This window comes from Chrysemys picta, chromosome 2 (assembly GCF_011386835.1).
Source record: "Chrysemys picta bellii isolate R12L10 chromosome 2, ASM1138683v2, whole genome shotgun sequence".
NCBI classification, from domain to species: domain Eukaryota; kingdom Metazoa; phylum Chordata; order Testudines; family Emydidae; genus Chrysemys; species Chrysemys picta.
In genome coordinates, this window is record NC_088792.1 from 174,024,845 (window position 1) to 174,048,980 (window position 24,136).

At 43.3% G+C, this 24,136-nt stretch overlaps 1 protein-coding gene across 2 annotated transcripts; it reads right to left on the reverse strand.

Annotated features, from left to right (window-relative positions):
- Positions 1-783: 783 nt before the first annotated feature.
- Positions 784-19,089, reverse strand: RPP40 (ribonuclease P/MRP subunit p40). 2 transcript variants are annotated; one of them, XM_005305977.5, is made up of 8 exons: positions 18,820-19,089; positions 10,764-10,908; positions 7,837-7,905; positions 6,193-6,288; positions 4,631-4,756; positions 2,732-2,930; positions 2,319-2,453; positions 784-1,192 (listed from the first exon to the last, which is right to left on the reverse strand). In XM_005305977.5, the coding sequence occupies exons 1-8, from the start codon at positions 18,943-18,945 to the stop codon at positions 994-996; spliced, it is 1,095 nt and encodes a 364-aa protein (XP_005306034.2). In that variant the 5' UTR covers positions 18,946-19,089; the 3' UTR covers positions 784-993. The 2 variants fall into 2 exon arrangements, with proteins under 2 accessions (XP_005306034.2, XP_042716509.2); XM_042860575.2 differs by lacking the exon at positions 2,319-2,453 and having other exon boundaries at positions 18,820-19,057.
- Between the last annotated feature and the right edge of the window lie 5,047 nt (positions 19,090-24,136).

The window sequence follows — 24,136 nt, forward strand, 5'->3', positions numbered from 1 at the left end:
CTTCCTTTGTCCATTTCTTTTTTTAAAACACAGTTAGAGCTCTTTAGGGCTGGGACTATTCCTTTCTTTTGTTTAGAAAATAATTAGCACACTGGGGGCAGTTACTGGAAAGAAATAATTCTGAGAGGTATAGCAGAGCAGGGTTTGGTAGCAGCCTTTTTAGCTAGTTACAAAACACTTTCCCTGCTAAGCATTGGTTTTCAAATGCTTGTAACTCTCCAAGAAGATCAAACTCTTACCCTTAAGCCTTTCTATGCTTGATCTCTTGCTGAAGATGAATTTTCCAGCAAGGCCTGAGCCAAATCCTTTTAGCCACTTGACTTAAAGGAGAGGGCAGGGAAAAAACAAACACTTTTCCTACTAAAGAAAAATTCAATCTTTTGTGACGACAGAAACAGGTGAAAGTTGAAACGTGGCACCACCTAGTCCTAAACAAAGGACTTATAAAGCCGGGTCATGGTAGACTTATCCAACAACTGCAGCAGTTTGCACAGATGCATGCATAACAAAATAAAACATCCAATAAAGCTTCTGTCAAGTGAGCCAGCCATATACAATATTTATAGGAGCTAAGAACTTTCCCAGGCTGCAGACCCCTTGTTGCTGCTTTAAATTTCTTTCTGTGTTGGAAGGTGGAATTTCTGTTCCTGGTATCTGATTAGTGGAGGGTGTGCTGTTTGTTTGTTGTTGTTTTTAACACAGAAGGCCATGATTTAGAAAACCATTTATCATTTTGTCAAGATTACACATTTGTAGAATATGTAACAAGATTTCTAAGGAACAGATGTTTCACTTTTTATTAAAAATAGATATGACAAAAATACACATTCCAGTAAACAAGACTTCTCCAGTTGTCACGTGGAAGCAATAAGATGCTAACATGAAAAACTTCCTATATACATAGATCCTTTCAATGGCTAATTAATTGTCTGATATTTTTGTAAGCACATCTCAGATAATTCTTTTTAAGAAACTTTCCTATAGGCAGAACTTTTAAGGTGGGCAATCATCATTTGCTCCAACAGCCATTTGAAGCCAATAGTCCAGGTTCCTAAAAACAACAAAATTGTACAAGTTCTCTCCTCCCTTTTGGAAACCATGTTCACTTTCTCTCCAGGAAACAGGGCTGTCTGCAAAGCCATGCACGGTTAAGGTCACCCACTGCGCCAATTTTGGTTCATCAAAATAGCAACTGGAAAAGAAAAATACATTAACTGCTAATTAGAATGGAACAATAAGTTATGTTGAAGAACACCAGAATGGAATTAGAGACCTAACTACTTAACTGAAATGTATAACTAAAGGAGTTAAAAATCACTTTTTACTGAAATGTGGGACACCCAGTAGTGTAATGAGAAATTCCAACTGCTGTCACATCATTTTAGAAGGTACATACGGAGAGCACAAAGGGTTGTAGTTTTCCTGCTGAGACACTAGCATTCCTTCAGACCCTTAATACTGCCTTAAATTAAAATATTTATGAGACTGCTCAGTTTAAATATTTTAATGTTAACTGTTTATGTAAAACTGAACGAAAAACAAAAGAAATGGGACCAAATGGCATTTCACAATGAAGAACTTCACCCCTGAAGATTTATATTGTATTATGTACTTTGACACATGTAACTGAGCTGTACTTTAATTAGAAATACTTGTTGTTTTTAATAAAACTAGCTTTTCTGAGCTGCCTCTGGCAGCCACCATCTTGCAGGGAATTGGCATTATTTGTGACTAGGATAATAGAACAATCCAATGTCAGAGTGGAAGACATATGGAAAGAAAATCTGGTGAACGGACTCTTTTTGTGGATTAGTATTTCAGCAACCAGAAGGGAACCAGACTACAAATCATAAACTAATATTAATAAAGACCAGGCTTTGTCCAGTGGTCTTAAGACTGGGAGCCAGAACATCTGTGTTTTAATCAAAGCTCAGTGTGACTTGCTTTAGGAGTTGAAAATTTGGCTGTGACTTGTCCAATATGACATACAGTGGGCCTGATTTTCAAAAATGCTGAGCTCCCACAGCTGCCATAACTTCAGCGAGAGCTGTGGCTGCTTAACACTAAAAAAACCAAACAACAAGACTAGAATATCTCAAAGTTGGGTCCCCCAAAGCTGAGGTATTCAAAATCAGTTGTCACTGTTGATAATTGTGGCCTTAACCTCTTTGCTTCAGTTTCCCTATATGTAAATTGGGGAGGATATCCTTTACTCACCTCTGTGGGGTGCTGAAGATTAGTCTTTGTAAAACACTTTGAAGGGGAAAAGTATTAAAATTGTAAATATGTTATAATAATGTAACTCTGATCGCCCTTACCATAGCTGTTCCAATAACTGAATTATCTTCTCTGGGACTATAAAGCCAGTGATTGTGCACAAATAGGCTTGCTCCACTACTGTGCTGGGCTGAGGACAGCAATAGGTTGATAAGAAGCTAAATGACTTGTTGTCTCTGAAAACAGAAATAATCTGGATGAGGTACACTGCGTATTTTCTATACCAAGGCTACCATTTTCAGAGTTGTGCATCAACCATGAAGCACCTAAATACATATTTAGGCCTCTAAATAAATGGTCCACTTTTCGGAAGTGCTGAGCACCTGTGAAAAATCAAGTCACTTATTTAAGGTACCTAAAGACTGAAGTGCCTACTGTCAGGCATCAAAGGCAGTAAATTATGGCTTATGTTTTTTAAAAAATATTTAAGATGAAGGCAAGTTCAGACACTTACAAACCAACTTTGTTGCAAACGGCACCTAGCCATTCAAACAGTTCCTGTGCACTGCATGACTCTTCCAGCTTTCCTTGCAGTTCATTACTATGGAACACTGGACACTGCAAATTTCTTAATGTGCTGAATGTTGTTTTTGGCTGATGGGCTTGTATTTGGTTTTTGGAAAAGTATGACATCAGTGTTGATCCTTCTGCACCTAACAACACAGACCACAAAGTTGTTATAAAACTGCAACAACAAAGGAACACTGAGTATCAAACTAAACTGAAACCTTTACATGCATCTGTAAAGAAAAGATGTGTGAGATGCTCTATATGATGAATTGAAATTAAAACTGCTTACATGCTATTTATCTACCTAAGCCAGAGCCCTAGATTTTATATCTTCTCCTCTTTTCTTGGAAATGAAGTACAGTTTCAGATCCAGCAAGCTCAGAAACCTTATTGAGCCATATTTGTATAGTTCAATTTGTCATTAGCAACAGTTATAGCAAAATAAAAATTAAACTCATGTATTACAGAACATCTTCAAGGATGAGTGTTTGTTTAATGTTTCCGAATAAATAGCCACAGGAAAGGAAAAATTATGCTTTTCCACTTGTTCTTTCTCTATAAGAATGCAAATGGAGAATCTGATCATCCCACTGAAACGTTAACCAGATTTGGAGGCTTAGATGACAGTTTATTACAAATAAACTATATTCAGGTGATGATGTTCTATCACTAACATTATGTTTTGAGTCTGTCCTCTTTTCTCCCACACCATCTCTTCAAGATATATTAACAGACTCAAAAACAAGATATCCAATTGGTAAAAAGCAATTTTTATAATGTCCCTGCCTACACTTTGAAATCATTGGATGAAAGGAGAAAAACAATACTAAGTCTCCTTCTGAAAAAGACAGTGGCAGGCTGTTCCTGAAGAGATGTTCTATATAGGCCACCAACAAGAGAGCTTGTACTCTGCATGTCAGAAGAACAGCATAGAGCTGCTTGAAAAATGGTCACTTTTCCCCATGGAAAATTTCAATTTTTCAGCAAAAATTCAAAACATAAAACATTTATGTGGAAAACCAAACTTTTTTGACTTGGAAATACTGCTGCAGTGCCTTGTGCTCCTTTATAGGCCAGGCTTCCTGGTTGATGTTGGACAACTCCTATAATGTACCACAGTTTCCCCTTTTGGAGAGGGGAGGCAGTGGATCATGACAGATGAAGCCAGGACAAGGAGCCTGGCCTATAGAGGAAAACGGGGACATGAGGCAAACAAACTACAACTCCCATGAGGCACCACTGCAGCACTTCCAAATCAAAATGTTTTGTTGTTTTTTTTTTGATGAAGAAAAAAAAAAAACAAAACCTGTAAAAAAAAAAAAGTTTCAATGGAAATTTTTTAACCAGCCTCACAAAAGGCCCAATAACAGGACATACAATGGTTGTACGTTAATTTCAAAATCAAACAGCAATTGCAGTTTTCTTCCTGATCAATTTTACTTCATGTCACTGCACCTTTGAGGTGCCATCAACAAGAGTTTGTTCTTTAAGTAACAAAATTTCACTATATTACAAGTTTACAACCCAAATAAGAATGATATCTAATTATTGGTGTATGCATTGTTGTTGCAGCCATATTGGTCCCAGGATATTAGAGAGACGAGTTGGGTGAGGTAATATCTTTTACTGGACCAACTTCTGTTGGTGAGACAGACAAGCGTTCTAGCTTACAGAACTCTTCACACAGCCCAGACCTGAGGAAGAGCTCTTTGTAAGCTCAAAAGCTTGTTTCTTTCACCAGCAGAAGTTGGTCCAATAAAAGATATTACCTCACCCATCTAATTTTATGTCATCCATAGTAATATTTGAATATTCTTCTAATATTACAGTTCATTCTTATTACCTGTGTTATACCAGGACAGCAGGAAATCAAATTCTAAAGGTTTCTTCTCTTTCAAGGCCCAAAGCACTCTTTTATGTTTCTTACTATCAGGATCAAAGGCCGAGTCAGTCAAGTCAATGGTAACAACTGTAAAAGATGAAAGGGCAAATTTTACTCAACTGAGCTCAGCTTTAATATTCAGATTCTATAAGAATTATCAGAGTACTAGAAGACTTTGTCAACTACTTTTTTATGGAGACACTTTGTTTTTCCTTTTAAGTTAACCCTCCACGCCTTGTAGCATTCTCTCAAAATCTTAGTCATATAGCTGTTGCTCTCCATTTTGCAAATGAAGATTTTTCTCTCTTTATTCTGATGTAGAAGACGTTACAACTGCTGCATTTTGTTAACTTCTCTGTTGTGTCTCAGCTTCACTGTGCAGAAATCAAGGGAAAGTTGTGGGATTTTGTTTGTTTGGTGTTTTTTTTGTTTGTTTGTTTTTAAGTTAACTGCTTTCTAAAAACCAGCAATGAGCAGCTCACTTTTGTGAGGGAAATGAGAAAAGGGGGGCTGTCATGCCAAAATAGTGGCTTTCAAAAAAAATACTGGCAACAGACCATTGGTATTTAAGAAAAAAGCTGCAGCTTACAGTACCAGGAAAAGCCATACTTATGGCTTCAGCACTGTTTCCATTATGAGCCTGTTTTCCCACACCCATTGGTCCCAGTTCAAAGATGAATTAAAAAAAAAAACTGAAGAAATTGTATTGAGCCATTTTTAAGTTTGATGAATTAGCATTATGTCCTATTTTGCTACCAGTTGTTTTTATTCAGATAACTTAAAGCCAACAGAACTCTGAAAGTTCATCTTTGCTTGTAATTAGCTTTCAATATGTACGGCCCTTATAGGTTTGTGGGGGGGAGGATATGAACTAAAAGAGTTAGTGATTTGTAAAAAATCAGTCATAAGCATGTCCACAGGATATCTGCCAAGAACTGCAAATTTTCTTTACAGTGTGCAAGGCACGGAGGCTACTGAAAGGACAATTTGCCTGAGAAAGATTTTAAGTGTCTCAAACAAACAGCACAAAATCCTCTCTCTCTCTCTCTCTCTCTCTCAACAAAAGGGGTCTCTCAAATTTAGTTTTTTCTTTGCAGTTTCTGCAGCATTCTGCAAGGTGTAAGCTTTCATTTAAAAAAAGATTAAGGTTTTTTGTTTTTCTGCTGTGAAGATACAGAGATTGCATACAATATATAAAATGCAAAAATGCTCACATCCTACATTATTGCAATAAAAGGGATATATAATTAAAAATAAATCAAGAAATGCAAAAATTAAGTTCTTACAATATCAACAAAATATTAAATGTATATGTTCTATTTGTGCTCTTCTTGTTACTTGTGTAGTTTACATATTTCTCTCAATACGTGTATAGTGTGTGTACACAGGGAGAAAACATCCCAGAGATTAACCAAATTTAGAGGAATCAAAGCTTAAACTGAGAGAGTTTGGTGTCCTATTAAGACACTTTATAAATGGATATTATTATTAGAATAGGTGCTGTTAGTGTAAACAATACTTACTATATCTCATGACTTTTTTACCAGAATACTGAGATGGACGACCTTGTAGTCCAAGCTCCTCATATGTATCCTTGTCTACTGATATAATTAGTTTTCCTATGAACAGAAAGGATTTTTGTTAGTACCAGTTATCTCTTCCATAGCTCCCTTTAAAATCTTTGAGAGTCTCATGCTGCATAAAGTTAAACCTGGATCACTAGGTGTTAGTAATGTAATCCAGGCTCCTTCAGTTTCAGTTTAATGGATCACAAAGAGACACCCAGGAAAATCTTAACAGTAGATTATTGTTGGTTGTCAAAATATGTCTTATGAATTAGCATGAGTGAACCCTAAATAACATAATTCCTGAGTTGTGCAATTACCCTATGTAACTTTGCCATGTTACTTCTGTCACCCATATCTTCCCTCCTCCCAGCTATTCCCTAGTGTTTGTTATATTCATTTGTTGAATCTTGTGTTGAGTTAGGCCCTGATTCTGCAAACACTCGCATATGCTTGAAGCTACTGCTGTGCTTTAAACTTCTGACTTCAATGGGCCTACTCAGGTGAGTAAAGTTAAGCACATACTTAAGTGTCTGAAGGTTTGCAGCTTAGATTGAAAACACTTTGGTGCATTCACGGCGACATCCTTTGCCACTACAGCATTTAGCACAATGGAGCCCTTGATCCTGACTGGGGTCTTTGGACACTACCACAAAATAATAATAATGAGTGTCAAAAAGGACTGAACTGTGATATCACCCAGTGCCTAAATCATGGACTCCAGAATGGCTGTGAATATTATTTTGACAGATTTACACATTGCTAGCACTCAGAGACCACAATCAGGATCAGATTTCCGTTGGGTTAGTGGCTGTATATACATACAAATGATGATATCCCTGCCGCAAAGAGCTTACATGAAGAATTTCAGTTTACTTGTGCTCTGCCAAACACTTGCTTTTTTTGGAGGGGGGGGGGGGGGCAACTGGGTTATGACAATTAGCAAATGAGACCAAAAATAAAAGGATATGAAAAGATTTACATTTTTACTGTAATTGCTGTGATATGTATTGTGTAATATGTTGAAATCTCAAGACGTTTGGAAAACAGTGAATCAAAACAAAGCTCTCCATTACTCTCATGTGTGAAATGCTTAATTATACTTTGAGAGAAGTATTAGTCAGTACTTTTAAGAACTAAATATACTAAAACCACCTGACCCATATTTTTTAAAGAGGGCAGGGTCAACTTAAAATGGTTTAGATTTTAGAGTTTGTAAAAAGCAGCCTTCAATAAAGTTTCAGACCAACAGAAATGCTTGTTTTTTAATTCCAATGAAAACAGTTTTTACACAAACATTCCTCTACAACATTAGCAACCCAAGGTTTGCAGCACTGACCATTTGAAATAAGTAAAAGTGAAACTGACTTAGTTGAGTTTACTTTCCATGATGTAAGAAATGAAATAAATCGTGAGCATTAACAACAGAGTAACTTTCATTTTTTTTAATATTTCATTTTAATAATTACTAGTAAATATAGGTAAAGAAATGTACTCATGATTTTTCCAGTTGACAGTACCCCTTTCAAAATCCCAAGTAAAAACAAAACACTCAAAGGCATTAGTTAATGTCTATGTATAATGAATAGTATGAATTCATACCAGTCGGTAGTAGAGCAGCAGAATTATCTTGATCAATTTTTGTGTTGTATGTAAGAGCATAGCATGAACCTTTAACACAAAGGAACAGTACAATCTGAGGTTATACAGTTCGCAAAAGATATACTGGCAATATTTAAGTTAGACTCATCTCAAGATAAATAAATCAGTCAGTTGCTGTTTAGATCCTGCTTGATTTCTGCACTTCAACTAACTAGCCTTCTCCCACTATGGTACTTTCATGTTACCTCTACAAATCTGACAGTGACATTTTCAGGGTTTTATAACCCAGATGAAATTCATTCCAGGCCCAAAATTGAAACACTTTATTTCACCCTGGAAGTGATTCTTTTCACCAAATTAGAAAAAAAATTGGTCCAACCATTTTTCAGATATTGGGTCACATTGAAAAACAGAGAGGACGCTGTTGTTATTGTGGACATTTTTGTTCAGTCATATCCCACAACCACCTTCATCTTCTAAAATCAAGAGCCCAGTCCTGTAATCTTGGCACATGAGTGGTCCCATTGCTTGAATAGGAACTGTTGGCACAAGTACTATTCAAGAGAATAAGAGCAGTAAGAAAGAGGGTCCTAAATTTAGCAAGTAATTAATCCTTAATGGAGGGACAACTACTTTCCTTTTAAAACAGCTCATTTGAAAAAATCCTTTGCTACACGATTGAGTCCTCAGTGATAGGGAACTTTTTGGCATCAACAAAGTGGTGGATGTCCCTGGATGTCTGCCATCAACATGCCTTTTCTTCAGAGTGTTAAATATCAAAGGCAGGAGACACGTTGTTCCATCTTTAATGTTCAAGATGGAAGAAGGACCAGAGGGAGAAACCATTTCTATGTGCAGATTTACATGCCCTCTTTGGAACTCGCAGATTTTATTCATAATTACTATCTCTATAATGACATTTAACGAAAGACCCAGAACTTCACAAGATGATTACAAACTATATGGAGAAGAATCACGTCACTAATATCTGAAATGCAGTTACCTCTAGGCTGGAAGATAGCTGTGATTAAACAACAGCAACACATCACTACAGTTCAGGACATAAAGCAAAGCATAAATCATACCCAATTGAAAGTGCAAGGAGAATTCAGGAATTCAGGTAGGCAGATTGTAATTACTCAAATGGAACTGAGCTAGAGCACCAGGGCTAACCTTCCCTCATTCCATTCCTGTAAAGAATGCCACAGGCCTTACACATGTTCACCTATTGAGATCACAAACCTTAATAAGACTTTTGATTTTAACATCTTGCTTCTCCCTTCACCCATGTACAAACACATTTCAATGCTTGCTGTACCTTAGTGCAATGGTTTTCAACCTTTTTTTCTGGGGACCCAGTTGAAGAAAATTGTTGATGCCCGCAACCCAGGGCAGGGGGTTGGGGCACCGGAAGGGGTCAGGGCTCAGGGCTGGGGGTGCAGGCTCTGGGGTAGGGCTGGGGATGAGGGGCTTGGGGTGCAGGAAGGGGCTCTGGGTGAGTGTGTGGGGGCTGGGGTAGGGCTGGGGCGCCTCAGGGCTGGGGCAGAGGATTGGGGCGTGGGGTTGGGGCACGGGCTTACCTCCGGCAGCTCCCAGTCAGCAGCGTAGCTCTGGGGTGCAGAGGCAGGCTTTCCTGTCCTGGCACCGTGGACTGCGCTGTGCCTTGGAAGCGGCCACCAACAGGTCTGGCTCCTAGGCAGAGGCACGCAAGCGGCTTCGCGCGATTCTTGCCCGCAGGCACCTATCCCCCCTTCCTCCTCAGCTACCATTGGCTGGTTTCTGGCCAATGGGAGTACAGAGCCAGTGCTCGGGGTTGGGGCAGCATGCAGAGCCCCGTGGCCCCCCTTCCTAGAAGATGAACCCGCTGCTGGCCGCTTCTGGGGTGCAGTGCGGTGTCGGAAAAGGTAGGCACTAGCCTGCCTTTGCTGGGCAGCACCACCAACTGGACTTTTAATGTCCCAGTGGTGCCTTACATGCCGTGACCCAGTACTGGGTCGCAACCCACGGTTTGAAAAACACTACCATATAGTGTATGTCTACACTACAAAAAAGGTGTGTTAACTTGGATTAGTTACCCTGTGGTAGCTAACTTGTGTTAAAATATCAGTGAAGATACAGCAACTTGGCTTTTAAATTGGGTTAGCAGTTAGGGTCCTCTTCCTATAGATTTTAATTTGAGCTGCTAACCTGAGTAAAAGCCAAGATGCTGTGTCTTAACTGCTATTTTCACACAAATTAGCTATTGCAGTTGGCTAATCCAAGTTAAGAACACTTTTTTTTGCACTGTAGACACACCCTAAATAACTAACTGTTACCTCAAGCCCTCTAGAGCTAGAATCCAAAAAATATCATTCTGAAATCTTGGAATTATTGCTTTCAAATGTTTAACGCTTTACTCTCTAGCTAGTGGTTTATGAGATCATTCCTGTTAAGAATTATGTGGGGAAAGCTGTTGTAAAGGTAAACGTTGTCAGGAGCAGTGTACATTTTCAGGCATTTGTCCAAAAACTCTAACGAGGAAGAGAATAAACTGATCCGAGTGTACTACAGGATTCCCTTTATTTAGTTCTCCCACCCTTAAAAAAAATATGGAAATTCAATTTAAAAAAAAACCACAGTGACCTTGCTCTCTCCCCACATTTTCTGTCCATCCTCCACCATTTCTTCTACCACTAATCTTTCTCCTCTGCACTATAACAGGTATAATAGCCCATTTACCAGGGACAGAGAGAAGAGAAGAGTGATGCAGACTTCTCTATTTGTTCGTCTCTTCCAAATGCCAAGAATGTCACAGTACAAAAAACTCATAGAAAAAAAACAAAACAAAACCTGATGTTATCACAAGCACTTTTTACTATTCCAGGAAGCACTGGCAAGACATTTGGTTTCATTCATATTCACTGTATGTATTTTTAGCTCCCCCTTACCTTTCTTCACGAATGTATTGATAAATTCATGCGTAACCAATTCATGAAGGGATAAATTCTTCACCAAATAATACTCTCCAATGTCTGTGATAACACTTTTCAGTGCTTCTGGAAGAATTCCACATTCAGGGATCAAAAATGACACCTATTCAGACCATATTTGTAATGCAAATTAGATCTTACATATAAACATAGATAATCGAAATTACAAAACTGGGCTGAAGAAATAAGCAAACAAAAATTCAGCTCCTCAAAGAGATTAGCACATAAAATTAAAGAGTTAAAGGTATCTGAAGATGGGTGAGTGCCCCAAATAGCAAGAGGCGAATTCAGCACATAACTAATTTTAAGATAGCCCCACTCCAGATGCCCTTGAGTTTCACAATTACTAAACCTTATTGTTAGGACTCAGTTCTCTATTTTGCATCGTTCATACACAGTACAGTGCCATTTAAAGCACTACAGAAAGGGATATTATTGCACAGCATGGTTTTGCAAAGGGTATGGTTTTAAGACAAAATAAAGGTTAGTTTAAAATCTGTTTTGAATGCTTACCTTTGCTATTTGGGGCATTTACCACATAATGGGTTAGATCTGTCCTTAGTTATGCCCATGCATGAATGGAAATCAGGGTAGGATTTGGTCCATTTTTAAAATGAATACATTCCATGGTGCAAGACACAGATTTACACCCCCCCCCTCAAATTAAGCCTGCTTGATCCATAAAAACTCAGATGAGATCAGGTGCATTCAATGTAGTTTGGCTATTCTCCCAAATTCAAGCAGATTAAGGCCTAATGTGTTTCTTATGAGAATGAACGAGGCAAGCTCTCAATGCTACACAAGACAATCAAAGGAGAAGGTGTTGCTGCTGTCTTCCTTGTGACCAGTGGTTAGAGCACTCACCCAGGATGAGGGAGACCCAGGTTCAAAATTCCCCCCATCTACCAGGATTTAAACAGGGGTCTCCCACTTCTCAGGCAAGTGCTCTACCCACTGAGCTATGGGATAATCTGATACAGCGCTCCCTCAATCTCTCATGCTGAAGCTGTTTCACTGCAGCTAAATAATTAAAGAGAGTCAATGGAGCAGGGGGACTGGACGCTGGGTCTTCCACCTCCTGGGTGAGTGCTCTAACCACTGGCCTAAAAGTTATAACCAAACACTAGATTTTGAATAGTCTCTGAGCACACCTACTGGATCAAGCTCCACCAGCAAGTTAGGCAGGTGAACACCTATCTTCCCCCGTTCATAAATTGCTCTGGAGCTTAGGCAGGAGACAGGATTCCAGATAGTTAGAGCAAGGCAGCAGTGCACAGGCCCAGAGGCAGAAACGTAAGTAGCTATGGAATTTTTACCCTGAAAATTTAGGTGCTGAGTGAGTTTAAGGGCCTACAGGGTTCAGCTGGAGTTTTGTGAATTGCATTAGAACCTAAAACTGGGACTTAGGTGCCAAAGTCTGATATTTAGGTGTCTACATACCTTTGTGCATCTAGTCCTCAGCTACTAAGGTGATGAACCTAGTATAAGAACCCATACAGAAGAGAATACACGGGAGCTGGGAATAGGCTGAGTCTGACATGGCAGCATTGAGCTGCCCTTTGGATGAGAGTGAGATAGACCTTAACACAAAAGTAGTGCTTTGGAAAAGGGAGGGGGTGAGACTCGGGAGAAGTGTATTGCTGAGAATGTCTGACGCTGAGCCTCAGTTAAAATGTTTTATCCATTAATTTTCTAATCAGGGTGTGATGCTTCCGTTGGGGTACCCAGAACTATAAGCCACTGTGCTACCCCCTCTCAGACCCAGCAAGCGAGAGCTTTGCTGCTGCTAAGTAATGTGTCAGAGGCCTGGCACACCAGCTTTTCTTCTTCACCAGCAAACGCTACAGGATTCTGCCAGTCCAAAACTTCCTTTGCATGTAACAACCAGTGAACCCCAATTCCCAAGTTCCACAGAGACATCTCTTTGCCGAATCCAGACCCTCTCACTGGACATTCCCAGAAATTATTAAGTTTGCTGCCTCCAAAAAAGACCGCATGCATATCAGTCTGTTAGGTTAGCTGAAGATTCACTCTCCAATTTAATACACAGCACTGACATGGTTTTGTAATAAAAGAAGAATAAGTTTGTTAACAAAGAACAAATTTAAGTGATAATAAATAAGAATAAAAAAAAAACAGGTATGGTTACAAGTAAAACAAAACAAAATATGCTTTCTTGTGGCAAACAATTTCAGCAAGTTCCCTTTTCTAAGCAGGTTTTTCACCTATAGTCAGTTTCCAGATACTCTTGCCTTCTAGGCCAAGAGAGCTTTCATAGGCTCAGAGGACACTGAACCCTAAATTCCCTCAATGACAGATGACTCAAATCTCTCGTTGTCCCCCTTATATTACCCCAAAGTTCATTGTCTCTGTTTCAAGAGCCAGGAAGGTACAGACTCCATCCCCCATCGTGATCATTAAGTGATCATCTCCCCACTTGCTAGTTTGATGGCTTTGTTTACCTTATATGTAAATATACTTTTCATTGTCCTCTGTGATCAAGCTGGCCAGACAAGTAAAAACACATTCCTTAGTCTAGGGCAGGCTGGGCTTTATGTGCTGCCTGCCAAACAAACATATTTTCAGCACACATTTCTAACTCTTTGTACACACCCCGTACATATATCATGCAATGATTTTCAGGACCAACATGTTAACAGTTTGCATATGATACTTTACACAACATCATTTAGATACAGTTTATGACCACAGTATGTTGGGGCAATGAGAGCATCAGGCCTGATGTGACTTATGGTATGTTGTGCTCTCTGCTAGTTGGCACTGAGGGTTGCACAGGGGGCTGTGGTGACAAGGGAGGGGACAGAGTGGATTTGGGTTTTTCAGCAACATTCATATGGTTTAACTGCAGTTATTAAACTTTGACAGAAAGGCAAGTGACCATTTAATTTTGCAGCCAAACCAGAGGAGGCTTAGTAAACTCAACTACAATTTGCTTACTTGCTGCTGCAAAATGCAACTCAATTTGATTCTAAGAGAGAAGCGCTCTCTTTCCAATCTTTTGTTACAAATGTTTGCATGCAATCTTAGGCCCCATTCCAGATAATGCTCTATGTGACCACTGGGGTCCACCCCCAAGGAGTCACTTGTAGGATTGGTACCTTTAATCTTCAGACACAATTCTGCACCCTTACACCCACATGGAGCTCCACTGATTTCAATGGGGTTCTGGCTGTGTGCAGCAGTTTGTAGGATCTGGGCTTTAGGTACTGCTGCAGCCAGGAAGATTAATTTACAAATAACTTACACACGAATAAGTCTAAAATCTATACTGTGACCCTAAGAGGCACTCAGTGCCAATGGGAGAGGGTCCACTGTTCTGTAACTCCTATCAGGTCTGACATAAAGAACGGCCATACTGGGTCAGACCAAAGGCCCATCTAGCCCAGTATCCTGTCTTCTGACAGTGGCCAATGCCAGGTGCTTCAGAGGGAATGAACAGGTAATCATCAAGCAATCCATTCCGTTGCCCATTCCCAGCTTCAGGCAAACAGAGGCTCAGGACAACATCCCTGTCCATCCTGGCTAATAGCCATTGATGGATCTATCTTCCATGAACTTATCTAGTTCCTTTTTGAACCCTGTTATAGTCTTGGCATTCACAACATCCTCAGGCAAGGACTGCTACAGTTTTACTGTGCGTTGTGTGAAGAAATACTTCCTTTTGTTTGTTTTAAACCTGCTGCTTCTTAATTTCATTTGGTGACCCCTAGTTCTTGTGTTATGAGGAGTAAATAACACTTCCTTATTTACTTTCTCCACACCAGTCATTATTTTATAGACCTCTGTCATATCCCCCCTTAGTCGTCTCTTTTCCAAGCTGAAAAGTCCCAGTCTTTTTAATCTCTCCTCCTATGGAAGCTATTCCATACCCTTAATTTTTGTTGCCCTTGTCTGTACCTTTTCCAATTCCAATATACCAATTCCAATGACGCACTCATTACATCTACCACATTGCTATCATGTTATTTTCTGCAAAGAGTGTTCTGTGAAGTATCAAGTGAAAGCTGGTGACACACTAGTCATTAATATCATTGCATGATGATGCATGGATGCAGTATAAAGAGTTATGTATGTGTGCTGGAAATATGTTTCTATAATAAGTTCTGGGGGCAGATTTGATCATGTTTGTCCTAGACAAAGGGAATGTTGATTCGCCTGTGTCTATAATGTAAACAGAGCACAGGGTTGCCAGAGACAATGGACCATTCATTTGCATCTAAGGAAAACACCAGTTATCAAGAGGATGAGGCAATAGCATGGCATCAGCACACACCAGAGGACACCTCATAATGTGAACCACAGGGAGTCAGCCTGACTCTTGGGACAAAGACTATGAACTTTGGGGAATATAAGCAGCAAAAGGACATATTGCTACTCATAACTGAGGGAACAAAGAGGTCAGTGCTCTTTGCATCTATGAACAGTGGATCTCCAACCAGATGGGTTGATGATGCTGAGAAGTAGCTGTAGGTGAGAAAACTGCTTTAGACAAAGCATGGAGCCTGCTAAGGTTATATATAGCTCAGAAACATGTTATACTTTTGTTTCATTTTTAACCATTTTCTGTTTCTATTATCTCTGCTTAATTTCACTTAAATCTCTGGTCTTAATAAACTTACTTTTGCTTTATTATAAATTCATCTCAGTGCTGTTATAATAAAGAGAGGTGTGCATCCTCAGCAGAACCAGCAGGCAGGTGTGTAGTCTGTCTCTTTGGTGGCAGCAGAGTTGGTAGTTCTGTCAGCATCCAGTGACAGGGGCTGGATGCTGCAGAGAGATGCTTCTAGAGAGTTTGAGAATTGTAGTACACCAAGGATTAATTTGCAAGGCACAGTCTTGGGTGGCAGAATCCTAAGGAGTTTTTTTGGCTAGCTAACAGGAGACTGTGGTGGCAGGGAACTGTCACACAGAATAACACCAACCAAACCTTCTTTTGCTAAGGCAGAAAGAATAACAGGTGACTTATAGTTCTGGACCACTGTAACTCCATTCCTAGGACCCTACCCCCTACCTGTCCCCTGACTGCCCCGACCCTTAACCACACCCCTACCCCCAGACAGACCCCCAGGACTCCCATGCCTATCCAACCACTCCCCGTCCCCTGACTGCCCTCAAGACCCTCTGGCCCATATCCAACCCACCCGGCCCAGCCCCCTTACCACGCCACAGCTCAGAACAGAGTCCCCATCAAATCCCACCCCCTGGACATCCTCTTGACCAATGGCGTGATGGCACTTACAGGGCGGGCGCAGAGAGCGCCAACCAAGCTGGAGCGCAGTGGTGGAAGAGTGCTATGACTGATGTAAGTCAACAAAGGTCATGTGTAGCACTGGGGAGGCGGTGATTGGCTGGGCGGGGGTAAGAGGGTTCTGTGTGGGGCAGTCTGGGTGCAGGCAGCTCAGTGGGGGATCTGGATGTACAGGGAGATTCCAGGTGTAGGGGTAATGGGAGTCTGCAGGGGGACCAAGTGAAAGTGGTTGGAACTCAGCGGGGGCGGGGGGGAGATGTCTGGGTGCAGGGGAGGTGGGGTTCATTTGGGTGGGAGTCTGGTGTAGGTGGTTGGGGCTCAGTGGGGAGGGTGTCTGGGGGTGGCTCATCAGGGTGGTACAGATGCAGGGGAGGTGGGGCTTGTCAGAGTGAGGGTTTGAGGGGCCTGCTTAACAGGGGAGCCCCAGCTGCTGCCAAGGGGATCTGCACGCTGGGTCCCCACTTCCCCTATCCCCTTCTCTTCCCCATCCCATGCCCCTTCCCCACCGTTCCATCTCCTCCGCATCCCACCCCCTTCTTTCCCCCCTGCCTCTTTTCCCCTGCCCCACAACTCACTGTTGTACAAAATGAAGGATGGCTCCCAGCACACTGAAGGGAGCTCAACCAGCCCTAGGACCCAGAAGGTGGTGTCCAGCTGCAAAGTCCAGGGAGCTGAGCAACACCTTCTTTTTTTCAGCGGGGCTGCAGCAACTCTGTGTTCACAGAAATGGGGGGGGGGGGGGAGAATGGCGTGACCTTGCACCCCATGTAGCCCCCCACCCCTCACCTCTATTTGGGGGGTAATGCCCCCAAACTATGCCATGAACATTACCAATCACACACCCCTGTTTCTCCTTCATTTTCTGCAGGGAAGCAAAGAATGCTGCAGGAGGGGGACCTGGACTGTTTTCATTCCCCCTGGGGCCCAGGAGTACCCCACACAGACCCCCACTGCCCAGCACCATCCCCAGAGACCCAGTGCCCCCGCCTGCCTGCCCCCCAGCCACACTCACTGGCCTGCTGGGCGGGGGCTATTTGCCTTGCCTGGGCTGAGCCAGCGTCACAGCTGGGGTTAGTGGGGGAATCTGAGTGGGAGGGGCCTGCCCCCCTCATAACCCTCTTGCCTGGGGCCCAGACGAGCCCTCCCCCCATGCTGGCCGAGAACGACCCGGCCCCTGCACTGGTCCCAGGTGGCTCAGTCCTGGGAGGTGGGGAGGCATGGTCTGGGAGTTCTAGCGCCGCCCCCCCACAGCTCCCATTGGCCGGGGTTCCTGGCCAATGGGCTGGCAACCGGGTCAGCGCTGGGAGGGAGGCAGCGGGCAGTGTTGCCTCTGCTGAGACTCTCCCTGCATGCAGGGACGCTGGGGAGGGGGGAGCTGCCCCCGAAGTGAGAGCACCCCGGCCCAACCCACCCTGCTCCCTGTCCCCCGACTGCTCCCGCCCCTTGTCCAACCCCCCTCAGGCTCCTAGTAGCGTCTGGCTCAGCGTGGAGCCATACACACAGCCCCGAGAGAGCACGCAGCCCCGCCCCCACAGCTCTGACTGCCCTGCATTAGGGTGTGCACGGGCACACCTGGCACACCCCGTGCGCATGCCTATGTCTGGATTGAAAATCTATCAAGTTTTGGAGTTTTTCCCTCTTTGCTTTAAAAATCCAGCACTCTGCAAAGAAAAAAAAAAAGGAGGGGGGGGGAAATAGTCACACAACTTTATTCATCTATCTGTGAAGAACTGTCCCAAGAGCTGAGCTGAACTGAAATAATCAATGGAGCAGATGTACATGGAAAAATTGGCAATACAAACCTTTATACAAAAAAGAGGCTGTTGCTCAGCTATTTTAATTTTAGATTTTTTTTATTTTTGGAAGAGGAAGGGAAAAAGAGATCATCGTGTACACCACTTAGTAGATTTTGGGTTGTTAGTATTTCAGTCTAAGGCCATGTCTACATTACAGAGACTATAGCAGTATAGTTGTCACTGGAACTAGGCCAGCATAACCTGTAACATAAATGCAGCCAACACCAACTAAAAGGGTTTTTCCCTTTGGTGTAGGAACTCCACCTCCCCACAGGACAGGAGCGAGGTTGACGGGCACCTTCCGAGTGGTGTCTACACGGGGGTTAGGTCAGCGTAGCTATAGGCTCGGGATTGTTCACACTCCTGAGTGCCACAGCTGTACCACCCTAAATTTTAAGTGCAAGCCAGGCCTGAGCCCTTGTCTACACTAGACAAGTGCACCAGCCCCACGAGCAGCCTTACAAACTGAGCAGAAACAAGGCGCCCTCGTGGCACCTTAGAGACTAACAAATTTATTTGGGCATAAGCTTTAATTTGTTAGTCTCTGGGGTGCCGCAAGGACTCCTGGTTGTTTTTGCTGATACAGACTAACACGGCTGCCACCCTGCAACTGAACAGGTCAAACTGGGGATGACCCCTAATGTCGGCCTACGCTTATAATTCAGGTTGCCTGCCCTACAGTCCCTGTACCGCAGATGGGGCAGCAGAGCCGCGTCTACACCAGGGGCTTGCCCCAGCAGAGGGGTTTCTAAGTCTGCTCCATGAAACCGGGGCACATTTGTAGCCAAGGGCCAGGCAGCTCACAGGGTGCAACTAGGAAGTCGGCCCCTGACAGGCACCCGGAAGCGGGGCTGGGAGGGAGACACCGAGCCAGGTGGTGAGGGGGCCCCTCCCGCTCGCTCGCAAAGAACCCCCGCACCCCAACAGCCACCAACCGCCCCGCACTCACGCGGCAGTTGTAGGCGTGGCTTCGCACGTGCGCCGCGTGCCGGGAGCGCTCATGGCGCAAGTGGCTTTTCTCGCACACCAGTAGGTGCCGCGGGGTCTCGCGGAGCCGCCGCAGAGGAACCGACATCCCGAATCCACGCGCCGCGCAGTAGCCGCCAATAAGGAAGCAGCCGGGAGCCACCTCGCCTCCCCCCCACGTCACGCAGCGGGAGGGGCCAGGCAGGCAGGCGCAGGAAGAGGTGGGGCAGTGCGCTTACTTCCGGCCGCCTCCCAGATGCAGAGCAGCTGTTTCCCGTGTAGCCTCAGCTCCTGCTACCCGTGTAATTAGTGAGCGAGAGGATGCGCATGCGCAGTAATAGCAGGCGAAGCTGCTGCTGCCCTCTCCATGTGCAAAATGGGATAAAATAGGGGCAGAGGGGTCAGAGCAGGGAGAGCAGGGTTGGGGTACTTGGATGCTGTAGCTGGGTGCAGTAACCCACATAGGGCTGGGCATGTAAGGCACAATGTAGCCCAACATCTAGATCAGGAGTCAGCAACCTTTCAGAAGTGCTGTGCTGAGTCTTCATTTATTCACTCTACTTTAAGGTTTCGCGTGCCAATAATACATTTTAACGTTTTTAGAAGGTCTCTTTCTATAAATCTATAATATATAACTAAACTATTGTTGTATATAAAGTAAATAAGGTTTTTAAAATGTTTAAGAAGCTTCATTTAAAATTAAATTAAAATGCAGAGCCCCCCGGACCGGTGGCCAGGACCCGGGCAGTGTGAGTGCCACTGAAAATCGGCTCGCGTGCCGCCTTTGGCACCCATGCCATAGGTTGCCTACCCCTGACCTAGATAATCTGTGTCAGAAGCTGCTTGCTGAAGAGCCTATTCAGGGCCTGTCCTACCTGTCCCCCAAGGTTTAAACATTTTTGGATCTGGTGTTGGTGTTTGCAGCCTTGCCAGCCACTAGTATTTAAGAATCACAACAGGCTGAAAGAATCATGAGATTTGCTTTACAGTCGTGAGATTGTTATTTTTTAAAAACGGTGTTCTTTTTGTCATCTGGTTTGTGAGCTTTTAAGGTGGACTTGGGTCATGTTTTCAAGGATTTCTTTGCAACTATCAGCCTTAGAAACTTCCTTTTTGCAAGATGAAAGTTGAGATTTTCACAGAATGACTTGACTCCAGCATCTGGAGGTTTAAGAAGAAAAATACAAAATATTGCAAAAGTTGTGATAAAAATTGCAAGCATTGGCAACAGGGAGTTAATATTTTCACTTAAAAAATTAGGAGTCCTTGTGGCACCTTAGAGACTAACAAATTTATTTGGACATAAACTTCTGTGGACTAGAACCCACTTCATCAGATGTATGAAGTGAAAAATACAGGAGCAGTTATAAATACATGAAAGGATGGGGGTGCTTTACCAAGTGTTAGGTCATCCTTTCATATATTTATACCTGCTCCTGTATTTTTTATTTCATACATCTGATGAAGTGGGTTCTAGCCCAGGAAAGCTTATGCCCAAATAAATTTGTTAGTCTCTAAGCTGCCACAAGAACTCTTCGGTTTTTTTTTTTTGTTCTTTTTTTTTTTCTGATACAAAATAACACGGCTACCACTGAAACCTATTTTCACTTAATCACTGACTCCAGGAGTTGAAGCTTTAAGAAAAACACAAACTATCTTAAGACTCACAATAAAATTATTACAGCAGGTTTTAGCAACCTGCTAAAGAGTTGATTCAGTATAGAGTTAAACATTTTCACCTGTGGTTTTGATGTTTAAAAAAATTGTGTCATCAGTTTTAAAGGGGACAAAAAGCTAATTGTCTCACCAAATGCAAAACAGAGAAGTGAAAGGGATTGGCATGCTACTGGGACAATGCATCAAAATCCATCCATGATCAATGTGTCATTTGTATTTTTAGACCTGATTCTCCATTGCACCTTCTGTAGTCATTTATATCAGTGCAATGTGAATTCAAAGTGGGTGTATTATGCTGTCCCATAATCAATTTTGCATTCATGTCACAGTGGGGTAAATCACTACATATGGTATGGGGTAAAGGAAAAATCAGGTCCCCAGCATGAGTGACTGCTACACTGACAACTTAGGCCACATCACTACCACCTCCAATTTACATCCTCCTAAACACTGGATATATAGTTGAAGCCTCCAAAATGTGTAGCAAATGGCTAATGTGCCTATTTTGTGCCACACTGACATAAAATTGTATGGTTACAGCTCTGAAATGATACACAGAGTGAGGTGAGAAAGATGACACGTTAAGTGGCATTTTAGCTAGAGTGGAGCAGCAAATGGGGAGAAACAAAGGAGCATAATACTGCTATGAGAGATGGTGAACCTGCAGACAAAGGAGTGGTAAGTGTAAAGAGAAAGAGAGAGCACCAGGACTACGGATCAGACACTTGATGACAGATTGGATATGTGGGAAATAACTGAGGAGCATCATTGTGGAACCCCACCCCCTACACATCATTAATAGTGGTACATGTCATATACCCCCCTTCACACACATATAAGTCCCCATTGTTGACAACTGTACATTGCATAGGAAATTGCCCTCATACAGACCCATGCATTGATAATGGTACAATCCACAGGAAGCCATACTGGCACTAAATACATCCTATAGCAGAGTTTCTCAGACAGGGGTCTGTGAGGGTATTTCAGGGGGTCCACAAGTCATGTCCAGGGCCACCGGCCCTGCTGATCAACTCTTCTCCCTCCCTCCCAGTGCCTCCTATAAGCCGCGGAACAGCTGTTCAGCCACATGCAGGAGGCGCTGGGAGGGAGGGGGAGGAGTGGAGACAGAGCACACTCAGGGAGGAAAGAGAGGGGCAGGGGTGGGGCCTGGGACTGAGCAGGGGGCTTGGAAGTCCATGAAAAAAATTAAATAAAAATGGGGGTCCTCAGGTTGCTAAAGTTTGAGAACCGCTGTCCTATAGGATTCCCCAGTCCCCCAAACCACAGATACAGGAACATAGAAACCTCTCTCTCTACACTGATAGTGGTAGTCTGTTCCCCCACCCTCTCATGCTCATAGACTTTAAGGTCAGAAGGGACCATCAAGATCAGTCTGACGTGCTGCACATTGCAGGCCACAGAATCTCACCCACCCACTCCTGTAATAGACCCATAACCTCTAGCTGAGTTACTGACGTCTTCAAATCATGATTCAAAGACTTCTCTGCAGTAAGCACAGTGGTAGTGCTACATAGCACTCCTGCTCCAAACACACACTGATAGCAGTGAAGCCTGCAGGACAACTCCCTCATTAGCAATATGTTCTAAAGAGCAAATGGGGAGTGGCAATTGGCTGTAGAATGCTTAATCTGGGCAGTTGCCTTCTATCAGCTTTGTCCTCCCTCCCCCCGTCCCCCAGGATTCCCACCATGTGCTAGTAAAAATGGCTGGATAATTTAAAAAGTATTTGTATTCTATGTGACACTTGTCAGCCTCCTGAGGGATGTGGCAGGACCCCACTGAAGTGCTGAGCAAACAGTGGTCATGTGAGGCACTCACAGCATATATTGGCACCATGTGGGATGTTTTGGGGACTATGGACACCTTGAGGGATATGTCAAGCAAACAGGGATGTTTCAGGGTCCTGCTGGATGTGTTAGGCACCTAATGAGATGTGTCAAGCACCTTGTCACTGTGGCAGACACCTCACAACCCCGCAGAGGAAGTATCTGGATCCCGAGGCCAGGGCCAGCTCCAGGTTTTCTGCCGCCCCAAGCGGGGAAAAAAAAAAAGCCGCGGCAGCGCGATCGCGCCACTCCACTCTTTGGCGGCAATTCAGCGGCAGGTCCTTCGCTCCCAGAGGGACTGAGGGACCCACCGCCGAATTGCCGCCGAAGACCCCGGACGTGCCGCCCCAATAGTGGCTGGAGTGCCGCCCCTTGGTACTGGCTGCCCCAAGCACCTGCTTCTTTAGCTGGTGCCTGGAGCCGGCCCTGCCCGAGGCGCTGTCCAGTGTGTTGGAACTGCATGAGACAGGCCAATATGCATTGGGACTCTGTTCAGGTGTGTCAGAATCCTGTGGAGACTTATCAGGACTCTGCGTATTAACATGCCTCCAGTTTTTGCAGGATTTTACAAATAACAATGCATTTCCATTTTCCTGGTCTCACACCCTCAATAGGGTTACTCAGATGGTAAGCACAGTGTTTGATGGCAAGTGTTTGCAGCATTAGGCCATCAGTTTTGGCTTTTCTTAGATCCTTTAATGATGGAGAATATGTAAAAACCTTGCCTTTTCTATCTGCTCCCTGCTCACCCTTGCTCACTGTATCTCCCTTGTCCCCTGGCTTGCTGTCCCCTCATTCACTTTAGAACAGTACAAAATAGCAAATGAGACCATATCCATAGGTACCAAGTCAACCTTGCTGCTGTTTATGCATGTGCAAGGCTATCAAATTTATATAGCACCGTTTACTTAAAGTGGCTCACAGAGCTTTCCAATACATAAATAACAGAAAGAGGACACAGAAGACTGTGTCTTGACATAAATCCAGTAAGCTGTAAAAGCTGAGTTTGGAAGAAGCCTGAGCTTTTATATCAGTTCAACAGCACTAGCTCCTGAGCTAACCAAAAGCATATGTGAGATGACTGGTCTAGCAGCATTAGCATGCTGGGCTGTTACTCTGTGAAGGTCATGGCTCAGCATCTCTGGCTTTTTTGGCTACTGTCCAGGCCAGGACTATATGAGATTGGTTCCTCAGCCCCTTTAGCGGGGCTAAGGGAAAAGTTCCTTCAGCTTGCTGGACTGATTTTAAGACACAGACCACAGTTATGTCATTTGCTCAGCAGCTGTAGTGTGCTGGATATATGTAAAGGGCCAAGTTTCTGAGATTTCACTAGTTCACCAGCTTTAGCTTGTTGGACTGATGTAAATAGTTAGATTTCTTTAAGTTCACTAGCTCAGCATCTCTAGCTTGCTGGATTGTGATGACAAACCACAGGCCTCTGGGAGCTGACTGGCTGTGCAGTTCTACGGTACTGGGCTGGTACCAAGATACAGGACTCTGTTAGGGTCACTGGCTCAGCACCTCTAGCTTACTGGTCTCATGTCAAAAGTAGGCCTGTGTGACATCCTTGGCTCAGCACCATTAGCTAGCAGGACTAATATCCAGGCGTAAACTTCTTTGAGGTAACTACCTCAGGATCTATAGCTGTTAGACTGATGTGCAGGCTCAGGTCTCTGAAATTACTAACTCATCAGCTATAGCTCGTCAGACTGATGCCAAAACTCATGCCTCCTTAAGGTTAGTAGCTCAGCATTCTTAACTTACAGAATTTAT